Raw genomic sequence first — 16,491 nt, forward strand, 5'->3', positions numbered from 1 at the left:
TTTTGCTCATTATTATGCTGGCTGATGAAATATTCTAAGCTGGAGACTTGTGAATAAATCTTGATTTAAGTGTATTTTAAAGAGGTAGTTGATACTTTGTTCATTTGTGGATTTGCATTTGTTTTGCAGCTGAGCCCATATCTCATTGTTAATCTGCTAAGTCACCTACTTAGTGGCAGCAAAATAAATAGTCATGTAAAATCACAAGCAAAAGGGGGCAAATGTGTATTTATTTCGTACAAGAGATATAGCTATCATTCTCTTCTGAGAAAGAGTGAAAACAGATATCCAGTTTGTATTTTACTAGATCAGGACCCTGTATTACAAAAAAAAGCTTAAAAAGTGGATTGGTACCCTTGACCCTTTCAAGTAATTAGGATCCTACAGTCTCTTAGTTATATTTGTCTGTTTAACTTTCAACTCTATATAAATTTATCATATGCTGTTGGATTCAGTCCAGACTTCTGTAACTGTGTACGGCCTATGGAAAATAAAGACCATCCATTCCAGTAAAGAGGGAAATACCAGATAACTGTGTCTCTGTAATTAAAAGATAGTAAAATACTTAAGCAAGAAGAATATTTTTGCTTCAGCAATGAGGTGGTAATATCTTGTGTTCTGCTTCCTCTTAACCGATTCTTTTCCCTTGGTAGGTTTTGATCTTGGTTTAAAGCAGCATATCCTTGTTAGAATTAAGGCCCTTGCACGTTATTTGAATAGATATATGCCTTTGATATTCTAGAAGATAAGAAATTGAAGTTGTATGTTAACAGTTTTGAACTAGATATTTACACAAGGAAAACAGTCCTTTCAGAGAAAAGGGAGGGGGTGTGGAAAAGGAGAAACTGTTTAGAAGTGAATCAGTTGCCAGTGAGAAGATGTCTGGAGAGTGAACTTTCCTAGGATGTACTGTACCCTTCGTTCTCACAGAATAAGGGTAATTTTGCTGGTGCCCCCTAATTGTATTGTTAGAGTACTATGATCTGGCATTAGTCTGTTCCCTTGCCTGAGAAAGGTTTATGTAACTGTGCTGAGCCCTAAGAAGCTAAAGATGATGTGAGGAGCTACCACCTTTTCCAGCTGTCTCATATGCTGTGATTTGGTACATACCATCTCAACACGGTTCATGCCTTTTCGGCTGGATAGGTGTGGGAATGCCTTGCTTATAGATCTGGTTAAGAAGATTTACGGGAGATTGGTGTCCAGTATGGTCAAGACTTGCACAATTCTAGGCGTTTTGAGGAAAGGATGTTCAGTTGCCTTTGGAGCCCCTTAGATCAACTCAATGGGCAGACAGTTTTGCCCAGATCCCATGCTCCAGTTTTGGAGCCATTTTGCCCAGATCCCATGCTTCTGACACTGCTTCCAATTTTTTTGTAGATCCTGTGTTCTTTCTGATCTTCTGGTCTCTGAGTGGACTTTGGTGAAATATATTACTGGAAGTCAGTCAAATTTGAGTAGCCTTTAGTAGAAGATAGATGAATGGGAGAGTGTTTAGGATCTGAATTTTTCATTCACAGCAGTGGAAACCTCTTACTGATTTGAATGGGCCACAAACAAGTGCATTAGGAAATCCTCTAAGCACTGTCGAGAATCACCTGGTTATTTTTGGAGGATTACCCAAGATGGGGATGCTCTGGAGTGGCAGGACTTTAAACTTGTATGAGAATTTATCAGGTATTAATTAATGTCAATTTTTCATGTATTTTAATAGAAACCATTTGTTTTACATAACCTTTTGTAGGGAAATCTCATTATTATGCATGGTTGACTTTGTGTTTTTTCTATGGCTGTTTCACTTAGTTTTTTGAAATATGCATGAATGGTTTAATTTCATGTAAAAACTGTCTATGTATAAACCTAGGCAACTGTCAACAGAACTATTGTCTCTTCAGTCTGCTAGAAAAATAATTCACAACATGCGTGTATGGGGCTGTGATTGCCAGAGCCTGTTCATGGTGACAGGTGTTGGATGTTCATCTGCTAATTTCTCATTAGAAACAATGTGGTAGGCTGATGATGCAATTTGGTCATTGGAGGCCCTGTCTTGATTTCTGTTTATAAAATGTATGGCTATGTTTACTGAAATAGTTTAAAAAATAGTAGATGCGTTTTCAATTTTTTGAAGTTTGTTATAGAAGTATTTTAAGATGAAAATATTTGTTTTCTCATTGCCAACAAATATCTGTTATCTGTGATCTGTAATTAGGCTCACAGCTTAACGTAAAGGACGAATGGTGCTCGCTGAGCTGCATCATTGGCCTTATTGTGGTAAAATGACCGATTTTGTTTTACCAGCTGTGACTTTGGAGGCAGGCTGAATGACAGGGAACACATAAAGCTCGACAGATTAAAATATTTCCAGCACATAACTGTGTGTGTATCATTCAGAATTCAGCAGCAGTTCTTGCTTGATAAGCTTGCTAATGTCTTCATGTTCTAAGGAACATTGTGCTCCTGTATGGGGTGTCTTGTACAGGCTCAATCCTGCAGTCCTCACTGAAGCAGAACTCCCAGTGAAAAACAGCATCAGTATGACCATGGAAAGCACTGAATACAAGGGTAGAAAAACTCCTCACAAGAGCAATGTGTCTGCCTAAGGAAATAGAGCATGTAGTTCTGTGACTAATTATGAATTATAGAAAGAACTAAAGGAAAAAAGACACAAAGTTGGGAAATAAATGGTTGATTACTCATCTTGTATCAAAAGAGGACATTTTCAAAAGACAAGCCAATACCCGCTTTTTGCAATAATATTCATATCTACTTCTCACAATTTCCATCACTTATAGTAGAAAATAAGACTATATTGTCCTTTAGCTTCTTATATATGTAGCAAGGATGATTGAAAGGTTGCATGCAGAGCATTCTAATTTTATATTAAAAGAGTAGAATACCTTATGTCAGCAAGTTAACAAGAAGTAGCTTTTTAGTTTTTCTATGAATGTGTTCTGAGTACTGCAGAAACAGCCAGATGTTGGTGAAATGCAGTGATGTTGGCTGATGCAAGTATGCAAAAGCCATAGAACTCCATGTGTTGGATTTAATATAGTCTGGAATCACAAATGGCCCTAGTTTGATCTTTGAGTTGAAGTGGTGAGGCAAGTGTTGCTTCTGTGTGGTTTAGCATCTGATAATATATGAGTTGTTTTACCTTTTGTCTTTAATGTGATATGAATTGCAGATATCTTAATGGATTATTAATTTCAAACTGCAAAAGCCTTAGTGTGCTCACAAAAAAGCTTAAAGTGAGTTACCCTTGCATATCTGGCTTTTTGTGTTATCCTAGAATTTGAGTCCTTAATGCAGAAATCCACCTCTGGAGGTGCTATGGTAGCCATGGTGTTTTCTGCTGTCACCGTGAAACAGTTTGTGGTGTCTTAGGTAAAGTGAAGGTAGGAAGCTGACCCTCTTATTCCCCTTTCTGGAAATCCTTTATGGACATGATGCCAGAAAAGGGTGAGCCAATTTTGTACTTTGTAGTTAAGTAACATCTTTCATCAAGGGGAACCAATGTACTTTACGGATGCTAATGAATTAAGGTTCTGGTCATGTTTATCAGCTCAATTTTATAGATGGGATACCTGAAGCATCAATTTAGTTACTGAAGTACAGAGGACCACTAGTTCCATGTTTTTACTACAAAGGCACTAAGAATAGCATAGTATCTTCTGTCAACAAATACCAAAATATCAAGCTCAAGAAAACATCTGTAGAGTTACAGATTTCTTGCTTGTGTTGATTTGGTACATGGCATGCTCAGTCACCTCTAAGAGAGTAGCTATCAGTGAGAACTTAGTAGCTTAGTAATTTGTTGGACAAAACATGTTCTGTGTGGTTAAAAACATGGCTTTCTCCATTAATCATTAACCCACAGATGACTAAATGTATTTCCTGAATGACATCTGCTCTCCTGGTCTGTTCTTCCATGATGAAATCCCACCTGTTTCCATCATAACATCTGCAACTAATATAAGTATCTCTGTGTGTTTTTTTCAAACAGTTCCTTGTGAGATTATTAATAGAGCCTCCAAACCATACACTTTTTGTAAGCATTGTTGTTACCACCATGGAAAGACTTCAAGAACAGTGTGAACAGAAAAGACAAAACTACATATTTCATTAATAGTAACTGAGCTTTTGAAAAAGCAAATAACTTTGCAGTGAAATTCAAAATTTCACAGCAAATATTCAGTACACAGTGCTGGTATCATTCTAAAAAGAAATACACTGTACTTCACAGTACAATAAAAGTTGGTCTTCTCAGAATCCAAATTGTCAGATAGAGCACCATTCCTGCAAAATAAAGACTAAAAACTTATACTAACCCTATCTGGCTGTCCCTTAAAGCTGTTTGCAGAGTTCATGCATGTGGGATGTGTGGACTGATAACCATTTTCATTATAGAGAAGGAGGTTTTTAAAGTTTACCTTTCTTTGATACAGGGTTTTTTTCTGGGAGTGTCTCTAGAAATACTTTTCTATGTCTTTTTTATGCTTGTAAAAAATCAGATTCTGTGACGTGCATGAACATATGAGCCTGGTAAATGGAAGACAACCCTGAAACGTTATTGTCATTAAAAATAACCAATCATATTTTTTTCCTAATGATAAATTTGATAAGTGATGCACATCTCAAACATTCTGGGTTTCTTCACTTCATGAAGAAAATTGTGTTCCCTGAGTCTTCTGTAACTGAAAAGTAATGACATTTTCATCTCGGAAAACATGTCAGCCTGCAGTGAAATTAGATGACTGCGTTTGTTTTGAATAGGTACAGATGAATAAAAATGGCCCATCGTTGTAATTTTTTTTTTAAACCATTTTGTTTGGATTTTTGAGGGTAACTGTTAAATGGAACTACTCTTTGAATGAATATACATCAAAAATTCAAGACTAGTAAGCAGATCAGCACTAATTTACATTGTTTATGCTGTTTGTCTTTTTGTTTTGTGAGCTGTTTCCAAGCAGTGTCATGCTATGGAATGTGGCCCCAGTATAAATGAGGTGATTCATGTTACAGTCCAGACTAGTGAGTGTTTCTGTTGTAGAATAAGTCTTATTGTGAATTTTTTTTTTCTGCCAGTTCAGTAATATATGGCCCTTTGTATTGAGCTCTCAAATGCAGCAAAAGACAAATCATTAAGGTTTCATAAAACACAAGTTTAATCTTAAAAAGTTAAATAGACTTCAGCACTTATCAAATCTTAAGTTGCAGAAGAAACCTCTGAAAGATAATATAGTATAATATGTGATCCATGAACGCTTCCTGCTATAGGTCGGTCCACTTAAATTTGAGCCACTTAAAATTTGGTTCACTTAATACGACCTATAGGCCTTGCTCTGTATGTTTATGTAATTTAACTGTAACAGTAACAGTCAGAAAGGAAAGTAATTATATGCCAACTAACATGGAACCCATCCGAGTTTAAAAAATTATTCTTATGGAAGGCCATCTTACTATGTAATGTAAAAATACTGTCTGCTAAATGTCACTTTAAAAATAACATCTATTTTTAATAGTTTTAGAGCTTACAGTGTCATCCAAACTGAATACGGATTGAAATCCGACTGAAAATCCTACAGATTGTTGACAGTTTGGTAGTTCTTATGATGAAGATACCCATACTTAAAAAAGTTTTGGTCAGAGTCAGTGATCTGGGGTAAAGGGCTAAAGTGGTGTGATGGCTGGGTTAATATTCCAGTTTCAGTTGATCCTTCCTGAGTCAGGCTGAATTGAAAGAGAAATGTTGGGAAGCGCACTGTGAGCTATACTACCAACTTCAAAGTTGTTGGCGTAAAAGGAGAAGGACATAAAAAGAGGAGAACTGTCAGTGAATAAGCAGCAGCAAGAAAAACCCAACAGGCTTCTGAAGGGGACACACAGACAATTTGAGCATTATTTTCTCTATCATAATTTTCTCCCTAGTGGAACCAGTATCATCTTTGTTGACTACCTGTGAGATAATTCCAGTAAACGTTAACATTTTAAACCCTCAAACTTTGTATTTTTTCAGAAATCCTCCTCCTACTTTGCTACATCCTGAAAAATGGTGCAGAGGATTCAACCATTTCATTTCACAGTGAGTTTTATTTTCTTTTAAAAACAGCTTATTCAGCAAGGCCTACATGTGTCAATCTGAAAACAGAATTTGTTTTATGGAGTTACTGCTTTTGCAGGTTTTTAACTTCAGTTTTCTTTTCATGGGCTCTAGACCATGCTTCACTATACAGCACAGTTTGATCTTCTCATGTAATTTGCTTCGCAACTTCTCTGAACTCCTTAGCTGATTTGCTTCTTGACTTTGATGGACCTGGGACAGGTTTATAAATATACCTTATTTCCTTGATGGTTTTTGCAGTGAAATTTTGAGTCAAGGAGAAAAAAGGGTTAGTTAAAATGACTGCTGGTCAATTTAATATAAGAATTTGAAAGACAAGAAAGAAAATGGTTGCCTTTTTCCACTTTACTAATATTCAGTAGGTTGTATACCCAATATATGTAATTGAGCACCAGTTGTATGAAGAGTGTAATATGTTACCTAGATGGTACCAACTTTCTGGATGCGTCTGTCACTGAACTAAAATATGCTTTTGCTTTACTTTTTTCTTTTTACAGTGAAACTAAAAAAATCACAATTTAGTAGTTGCTAGCATTATATTCAAAAATCTTAGAGCAACTTTTATGAGTGATTTTTAGGGTTCTTCAGGATTTCATTGTGACCTATTACAGCCTAAACTTTGTAAAATGGGGAATAATATTATCAAACCCTAGGGAAGCTTACACTGTTCAAATAACCAAATCCTTTGAACACTGCTCCTCAGTGTTGACTTTTCAAGATAGGTTTGAAAATATGCACATCTGCATTTTGAATCTGTTCTGTTCCTTAACGTATCTAGTTACTTGTGGAGGAGTACAATATCCCTACCTGATACCTTTTTCAGTCAGTTGTGTAGTAGTGTCTTGCCATTTTAGAAAATAAAAATAGAAAGACTAATGCAAATTCTATTCATAATCCATGAAAAATATTCTTATTAACTATGCTGATCTTTAATGAGGCAGTAAGGTGAGGTACACTGTAACGGTTGGCCTACAGAGGAAGGCCATTACTATCATTACTGCAATGTAACTCAGAATCTCTTCCAGTGTAGATAGTAGAAGTACATTCCTCTAGAGCAGATTGACCCAAGTTCCGTTTCTCCATAATGCATGTCTTTGTTTAAACAGCAGTGTACGTTGTGATCTATGGCGGAATCAGGTTTAATTACAAAAGTCACTGGGTGGTGGATGAATTCCATTCTATTATAGAGAAACATTGTTTTTACGGTATTTATGGACTGTAGCCTATATTCTGGGGGACTCTAGCACTGGTGGGTTATATTCCACTTGTGCTTTAGAGAGTCAGTGCACCTGGTAAATAAGATTACATTCCTTTCTCAGAAACATTGTGCATTAACCTTCAGCATTGTTATACAGGTTTTTCTTCCTTGTTTTTAGAAGTCCCTGCTGAGCTTGAGAACAATACAAAAAACTAAGTTTAACATTTCTTAACATTTATTCAGTCCTTTAGTTCAGCATGCACTGTTCATAAAAGAAGTCAGAGGTTAGTACTTTATGGCTGTACTTGTTTTTAATCTTGTCCTTTGGGTTTTTGATATCTTCAAATTGTATATTTTTAATCACATTGATTTTTAATTACTTTTGCTTAATTACTTCCTCTCACCAGCAACATCTGCAGGTTCTCAAATCTTGCTTTTCATTTTTACAGTAATACACACAATGAAGTAAGGAAGTATGCTCATTTACAGTCTCTTAACATGGAGAAATGCAACAATTGTAATAAATATGCTGGTTTTATAGCTACCTTTAAGAGAACACTGAAATGGAATTCTCTGTGACATTGCTTCATTCTCGGGCATGTGTTAGTAAAGTTATTATGATGCAGAGGTTACAAGATATTTTTTTGGAGGCTTGGATTTACATTAGTGGATTTTCTAGAAAAAATTAAATAATGAAACATTGGATGATACAACTGCAAACCTTTTAGCCATTACTGATAATTGGCTCATTTATATGCATTAGTTATGCATTTGTTAATGCCCACCTTGTGACAGCTTAGTTGTGATAAATTAAAAGCAGTGATTGTATAAATTCCATACTGCCTTTTATCCATATGTTAGGACCTCGCCTGATGTTTCTGTCACCCTTGTGATGAGTGGTTAGCTTTCGAATAATTTCATTATCTACCTCCTTCCTGATGGCTAACATCATTTGCATAACAAGCGTATCTGGTTCAAGTTGTGGGCCAGACCTGTATAGTGACAAAAACTGAGCATGCAGCTTTGGCTAAGGATACTTTTGACTTCAGTTCTGTTTACACAAGTATTTTATTTACGCCAAGATTGCCAAACCTGGTCATTGTAGCTTTTTTCATCTCCCATTCTCATCCTTTGAAATGCCACTGTCTCAAGAGGCATTTTTGTTATAAGTGTTCTCTCACGTATTACAGTGATTTACAACATGCCTGAGCTGGAAGTTTCAATGTACTTTTGTAGGTAACTCTTTAAACTGTTAAAATAGTAATCATATACTTTTCAGAAATGAAGTCTGTATTTTTAACTATGGTTCTACTGCCCCAAGAGATATGATTTTGCAGCAGTATTTTAAAGTCAGATGCATTATATAAAAAATCTGAATGGAGAGAGGGTCAAGATAGTTCTTAGCTTGGTGAATTTATGTTTCTATTCCCAGCATTGCTGACCTTGACTTGAGATGAAGACTGGTATGTGTTGTCCTCATAAGGATTTTTACAATGAGATAGCTAATCTGCGTTAGATATTTTGTTTTAAAAAAATACAGACAAGACACAATTTCAGCCAAGCCATCTCTGGCAGCAGCCTAATTTTGTATTTGGTATCTACTGAGATACACGCAGCACATACATACTTTTAAAAGGTCAGTAAAATTCTATGTATGCCTATCTATCTAGCCTGTAAGGCCAGGTAAACAACCACATCAGTTGTTGGAGGATTGGCTCCTAAAAACAATATACTTTAACCTATGTTTATTTCTATGTTGAAATAAAATATCAGTTTTGAAGAGTTGACTCTATTCATTGCCCATGAATGTTTATGAAGCTTTTTTTTTCCTTTGGATAGCTATAGCATAGATCACATTGCTCTCTTAAGATAACAGTTTGTGTCCACCACCATTTTAGACATACAGTGCTTCAGAATTCATCCATAAAATAATAGACTATATGTTAAAATGAATTAAAAAACCGCCATTCACTACAATTATCTCACATGCTGCAAATAATTTTTCTTGGCAGTTTAAACCTTGACTGATCTCTGAGGGTAGATAGAAGAGTTAATATGTTCTTGGAGCAGAAGGATACAATAACCTTTATTTACCTTACATCACAAAATGGTAATTTTAATTAAAATGAGCAATGGTATCTCCAGGGACAGACGTTCTCCTTTTAAATTTATTTAACCAATGATTAGCTATTATGGTTCTTTGAATTAATTAGTCATTCTTGAGCTGGAGGGAATTAAAGAATTAAGAAATTCAGGAAGTACTAAAGTCAAAATGTGACATTACAGGATTTATGGTCACATTTATCATCAGAATGTAACTTTTATTTTGGCAATGATATTGCAAATACAATACAAATACAATTTTTAGTCTTGATAAACTTAATTTTTTGTACTCAATTTAAACACAGCCTTGCAAGCTGAATTTCATATTGATGAGTTTACATTCAGAGTTATTCAATTAATAGGTCATCTAGATTATACAGGTTTTAAGTGCTCCATTTAGATTTAACTTCTCTGAATGCAGATTAAATTTTTCACAATCTCAGCAATTGTTTAGTGACATTCTATTCATATTACATAAAGAACATTTTACCGTTTCTGTCACTGAGAACATGATATGCGTTTGACATAACTCATTAATTTCATAGTGTCTAAGAAGACAGAGGTTTGCAAATGTCACAAAGATACAAATTGCGATGTGTAAGGTTACCACCAAATCTGTAAATTTTCGCATTTTATTCATTGATGTAGACTCTTGAGAATTTGTCTACAGATGAACTTGAAATACTAAATTGTAGTACCTGACAAAAGATCTCCACCACTTTTGAGTATTGCATGAGATGTTTTTATACAGATGAATGGGCATATATAATGGATGCAATTATCTTCAGCTTTCTAATGAGCAGTTGTAGTAAAAAACTGCAATTTTAGGTAGAGGTGAGAAAAACTCCCATGCAGGTTTGAAGTCCTGACCCTGTAAAGAATTGTGCTAGATTTTACAAATGTCATAGTATCAAGATCTTCCACTCAGTAAAGTATACTGTTGAGTTCCTTACCATTAGTGATAAGCACTCATTCTTCCCTTGGTTCCCATGGTTTGTGGGTTTATTAGCTTGCTGTTCTCAATTGTAAACACTAACAGTAGTAAGTATAGTGTAGTGAGAAAGATACGTATCCATGGTGGAGTGACAAGTCTATTTGGGAAGCATTGGCAATTCTAGGAATAGTATGCTGCATAGAAGATTATAGTATCAGAGGGAGCATGTGAAGTAATTGTCTGATGAGGCAAAGTTTCCTTACTCCCCTCTTCAAGCTCCTATTGTCATTAAGTGCCAGTATTTCAGTTTCTCAAGTAGTCTCTGCCTATTGCTCTTTCACTGGGAGGCTTTTTAAGCTTAATTTGAAGCTTAGATGCTTCTGGAGCTCTAACATTATTACCATTTATTGGAAGGAAAGCCTTTTTTAATAGCTAATGTTTGCTATCTCTCTGCTTCACTTGAAAGGAAGTGTAAAGGCAGGATGTTACCACCTGTTACTACATGGTTTTCACTTCCATAATATTTGGTAAAACTAAAGACTGAGCATGGCAGAAGACTGAGCACAGTAAGACAGAAGTGGTAGACACAAACACTAAGATGCAGGGTGGGAAGGAAAGAAGATGGCAGGAGCGAAGAGAAGTGAAATATGTCTGTGCTGATCTTGTAGTAGTTTGTTTTTAGGGGTGGACTTATTCCTTCCAGTTAAATTATTCTAGTTCTCAAAGAAAGGACGTATTCTAGATGATCCAGGTTTGTTTGGAATGCATTTTTGATGGTATGAAAGGCAGAAGTACGGAAATAGGAAAGCAGTAAAAATTGGAGTTGCAAAAAATATAAACCAAATAATAATCCAGCATTTCTGCCTGATAATAGTACCTTTGCATTGGACTGGTGAAGCAACAGTAGAATAGTAATGCCTTATTCCTGTCAGTAGATTTTTAAGTCATCTGTACTTGTAGAATAGAGACAAGAGTTCAATTCCTTCTTTTACAACTGAAGAAACTGAGATGAAGGGCATCTTGCTCAAAGTCACTCAATAATCAACAGCAGAGCTGGGAATGAAACAGTCCAGCATACTTTTAGATTAAGGGAAGCTCCAGGAAGCACAGATGCGCCTGCTGTCCTCTTGTGGGCCATGGGGTGCAGGTCAGGTCTGGCACACAGTAATGGGAAGAATGTTGTTACTGCCTGTGGACTCCCAACTAGTAGAACTAACCTGATCTCATCTGCCCAGGTGTTTGTGAATTACTTCAAACGAAGATGTCATAGTGTGGCTGGATTTGGGGTTTCGCAGCAGAGGGTATCAGGCAGTCAGCTTAGTGGTGTATAAGTGAGAAACTTTTCCCAGCTGCTCTGTGGTTATGGCGTAGCGGATCTACAACTGCCTTTTTAGTGGCTGTCCTTATTTACTGGAAGATAGGAAATAATGCACTAAACTCTAAACGAGAGAAAAATATCTCTGTCCTTAGCTGCCTTTCCAGCTATGACATAAGATGTAAAAGAAATAAACTGTCAGTATCAGACTATGCTTTCCTTACCTCCTACCTTCTCTATACTCCAACTGCTTCAAATCAGCTGCATGCTGTAGTGTCAAAGGGGGATGGATACCTAAGGGAGAATGTTTGGTACAAATGCAAAACACACTGTTTCTAATAAAAAGCTTCAGTTGTAAAAGGTTCTGAAGGCTCTTTGTGTTCCTGGGTCTTCAAGGACAGGCCAAAGAAGTAGAGCAGACCCACTCCTGGTAAAAGGCTAGAAACCCCCCAGTTTCATCGTACAATAAATAAATGTATTTGGTGTTTTTGAGATGCTCCCTAGAATTGTTCTGACTGAATTTCTGTTGTCACTGGAAAAATTCTAAGGGTTTCAACATGAGCAAAGTCTGACCCATTCTAAGAGCTGCAAGAGGTGTCACTCCATAGAGCTTCCATTGTTTGTTCTTTAAACCATGTATATGAGCCAGAATAAATTGTTGTGTCTACTCAGCCCAAAGGAGGCTGGTAAACCTGTTGTAATTTTTGAAGCTTTAGAAGAGGTAAAGCTATTTACTACACCTAATTTTACAATTTCAGTGTGAGTGAACCTTTGCTAGGTTTCCGATGTGTGCTCTAAATTACACCATATGGTGCTTGATGTTAAAAATTAAACTGAAAGAAGATTTATTAAGAAAACAGGTGCTGGTGACATTTCCGTGTTAGAGTATTAGTATTAGTAATTTATGGCCTTTGCTACCAAAAGGCGGATCAATAAAGATATAAATGTGTTCTGACCATCAGAATTTATATTATGCACGTGATGATTGAGTACTTTGTCATAAATTCAGTCTTTCATGCTGGTATCTGATTGTAGCAGAAGGACCAGTAAAATCCTTGTTATTTGTCATGCGATGCTGGTTCAAGACAGGAGACCTATTTGACCTATATACATACCCTTAGTGCTCAGCGTTTGCTTTTTCCAAAGGGGAAACTATATATAGTTCTATATATAGTTCTGAAGATAAGGTTATTTGCATCCTGTATGTCCTGTTGAATTAGGACTGAAAACAGAAATGCTGCTGGAAAAGCTGTCACAGTTTTTTAGTTTGTTTTTGCAAATGAGTGACCTGCAGCAGTGGGGGATGGGCAGGCCTGGGAATGGGAAGCAGGGAGGCTTCAGGGAAGTGGGCATCATTATTACAAACATATTTCATGAAGTGTCTTTTCTTCTCCACCTCTCTGCTGCTTGTGACTGACCAGTGTCTGCCACAGCTACATGTGGTACAGAGGTAGGAGGAACAGTCAGAGTGACAGATAGGAACAGAACATTTTAACCAGTTAAAAACAATCTGAGATTGTTACTTTTCCTTCCTTGACTGGAAAGTTTCTGACCTAATGTGCCTGGCCTAGATGATCTTACTTGTCAGTGTCTGTCCTTCCATTTCTCTAAGCAGGAGGGGCAACCCAGTTGGGGTCATGCTCTTGATTTCATTAATATTCCGCCGTGAAACAACCTGCTGATAGAAGTAGCCAGGACAGTATGGGGAAGAAAAAATAAAAATCTTAGAACCTAAAGACCTCCTTCTCCCTGCTTAGGGAGAGGATCAAGAGAATAGGACTTTCTTTACTCTTTCTCCTCTCCCTCTGGGAAATTTCCATTCTAGATCCCCAGCTGAGCCATCTCTACCTTTAGGGGCAACCTGGTAACTTTTTTCTGGGATTGGGAGGAGAGGATCCCAGCACCTCAGGATGACCTGAAGTCCTGTGTTCAAGACCCTGGAAAGCTCTTCTATCCCAATAGGAGAGTCCTGGAAAGATTCCTCACTGCTAGGCAGCAGGTACTTGTGCAAGCAGTGAAGTATTTGGAGGGCAGGGGAGAGTGGTGTAGAGCTGTGCGAGGAGCAGATGATGGGGAGAGCACCCTGATGGGCCAGGGAGTGGCTGAGGGTTAGGGACCTGAGGAGTGGCAGTGAGGACTTTATCTAACCATTTGTTGAACAGATCGGAAACTTTGTATATCTCTCGTCCAGAGGCTGTGGTGTAGACTCCCCAGCTCTAATACAGTCTGATACACAGTCATCATTTCTTCCAAATAATAACCTATGCATCTTCTGTGCATGTAGATGATAAACAGTGACTAAATGTCTGGTTGGATATTTGGTTTATGAGACAAAATAAATTCCAGCAATCCACTGCCAGCAGATGAGAAATCATCAGAATACAAAATACTGAACAAATACAGAAAACAAAATACTGGAGATAAATCATAATATAACTAAGCTGAAAGGGTTGGAGCTGCTTCGTTTCTTTATTTTTAAAGCAAGTACTTGTGGCCAAATAGATCATAATAGATCTGATGAAAGAGAATTTCTGAAGGAAGTAACTGCTGCTACTCTAATTAGGTTCGGCTGCAATAGTGAATGATGTTAGTAATTGTTTTCTATTTCTGAACACAGAGGAGACTTAGACCACCATTGCAGTTCTTATGAAATCTATTTATTTCCATTTATTCATTAGTAAGTATTAGCTCATGAATGCTGATAAATATCTCTCCTTTTCAGTCATCTGATTCGCTACTTGCAAAATGGCAGTTTACATTGTTGAGACATAGCAATTCCAACAATGTTATCGTCCAAGTGCAAGCAGCCAGTGAATTTTTAGAGGCAGTCTCAGACGGGCCTGCGCGTATGGGAGTCTGCTCTTATCCCCTGCTAATAAATGCTTCATCTTTGCCTGTAATTGTGGCAGAATGGAAATGGTGCTTAGGAGCCTGGCTGAGAGATTGCAGCAAATGGCTGCAACCTATGTTTAATGTAGTGACACTAATGAATTCTGAGAATTAATTTTCAGCTAAGAAAGCATGATGGAAGATACTAGAATTTCAAATTAGGTAATGGATTGACTTTCATCAAGGCAAATATATATAATGTTTGTTTCCTTTTCAATCTCTACTTACTTAGCCTTCTCATTATTTTAGATCCAAAAAATAGCAGACCAAATATGATCATATTTTCATATGATCATTTTTCTTATATGAAACCCATCCTGTAGTAGATTTGCTAGTCAATTTGCTCAGTGCAAGGCAGTCTCACCACTTCTTTTTTTTTTTTTTTTTTTTAACTCAATCCCACAGGCCAAACAAATTGGCTTAATTTACAGGTGCAGCATATTTGTTGGTTTTATATGTAATTGCAACATGGTTGATGTTTGACTGCCTAAGCTAACTGTCCAAATTGGTCTTAAATGAATGCTCAGATGAACACCTGAAGATATTTTAGTTTTCTCCTTTCCTCAGAAGCAAATCCTTCAGTGATATGACTTCTTAATATTGTTTTTTACTTGCACAACACACACACTAATTTCTGTTGGCTGCACTGAATAAGAATATTTTCTGATAAGTGACGTTATAAAAGCTGTTTTATTACTGTACTCTTCCTCTTTCAAATGTTAATATTGCTGGATTTTTGTGTATTACTTCTTGATTTCCTTTTTTCTGGCCTTTACTTGGAATACATCTCCTGACTGAATGAACTGGCAACTTTGGATTCAGGCACCCATATGATTAACTTTTTCACACATTATAGTTCTATTTCAGGGTGCAGGTCAGTAGAAAACACTGTGATAATGCTCACCTTCATGCAGGCTCTAGCATCGTAAGAGCTGATATTCTGTATTAAATTATTTTTTTCTGAAGAGCAGTATAGTGTCAATACTGCTTCCAGTGTAGGAGATGATACCTTACTGAACACCTGCAGTGACACTGGCAGTCTGATGCATCATTTTTCACTAGCACGTAGGTGGTGGCCCAAGAATTGTTATTTTACAGGTAACGTTGACTAAGAACAACAGCAGCACGCATTCAGTGTGGCACTAAAAGCAACACAGTTGAAATGACAGTGTGTAGTAGCAGAGCATGTAAATATACCTCAGAATATTAATAGTTCTTGTCTACATAGAGAGGAATTAGGACAAAGGAATATGCACCAAGAGGAGAAACATAAGGACTATCTTTCACCAAATTGGCACTGAATATTTGAGTACACACTGAGTCCACAGTACCTACTGTGGCTAATCTGCAAGCCACTTACTTACTGGAATTTGAAACATAATAAGGAGTAATAAGGAGTTCTAGAAGTGACTGTGTCAACACTTCTGCTGTTTCAGAGCAAAAGGAGAGTGTATATGCCGTACACATATCAATTCCCTACGGCCTGCCTCCTCTTTCTGCTGCTGTGTTCCTAATGTGCTACGAGCTTGCCATTTAACTTGATGGATTAAACCAACTTCAGTGGAGATGTATATTCTCCTGTCAGTCTCTTCCCTGAACTGGAGTAGAAGTACTCACACAAGAAGTTACAGATGAGAATTTAAGCAGCTGTCCCTCACCCTTGCACGGCTGTTAGTTACTAGCTCTCTGCTTTGTTGTGGCATCTCACTAACCATCTGAAAGGGCTCTGTTCTTCTGATATAGGCACAAACTTGGCACAATAGTAGGTGTGCTCTGTCTGAGCTTGGAACAGAGACTTTGATCACAGAATCATGTGGATGTGTCTTGTGTCATTAGCTTGGTCACCTTATGAATTCATGAAGTTTTACTTGTGTTTCAAGTGAAATCCTAAGTGACCACAGATTGCAAAAACATCCTACCACCAGAGAATG

General features: G+C 37.0%; 1 protein-coding gene across 1 annotated transcript in view; it reads left to right on the top strand.

The window, feature by feature from the left end:
• The window catches only part of MYO3B (myosin IIIB), a 207,858-nt gene that overhangs the window by 65,236 nt on the left and 126,131 nt on the right, over positions 1 to 16,491 (top strand). The window contains 1 exon segment of the mRNA XM_019471869.1: positions 6,017 to 6,082. Coding sequence (XP_019327414.1) covers positions 6,017 to 6,082 — 66 coding nt within the window.

The sequence above is a fragment of the Aptenodytes forsteri genome, unplaced genomic scaffold (genome assembly GCF_000699145.1).
Source record: "Aptenodytes forsteri isolate BGI_AS27 unplaced genomic scaffold, ASM69914v1 Scaffold257, whole genome shotgun sequence".
NCBI lineage: Eukaryota > Metazoa > Chordata > Aves > Sphenisciformes > Spheniscidae > Aptenodytes > Aptenodytes forsteri.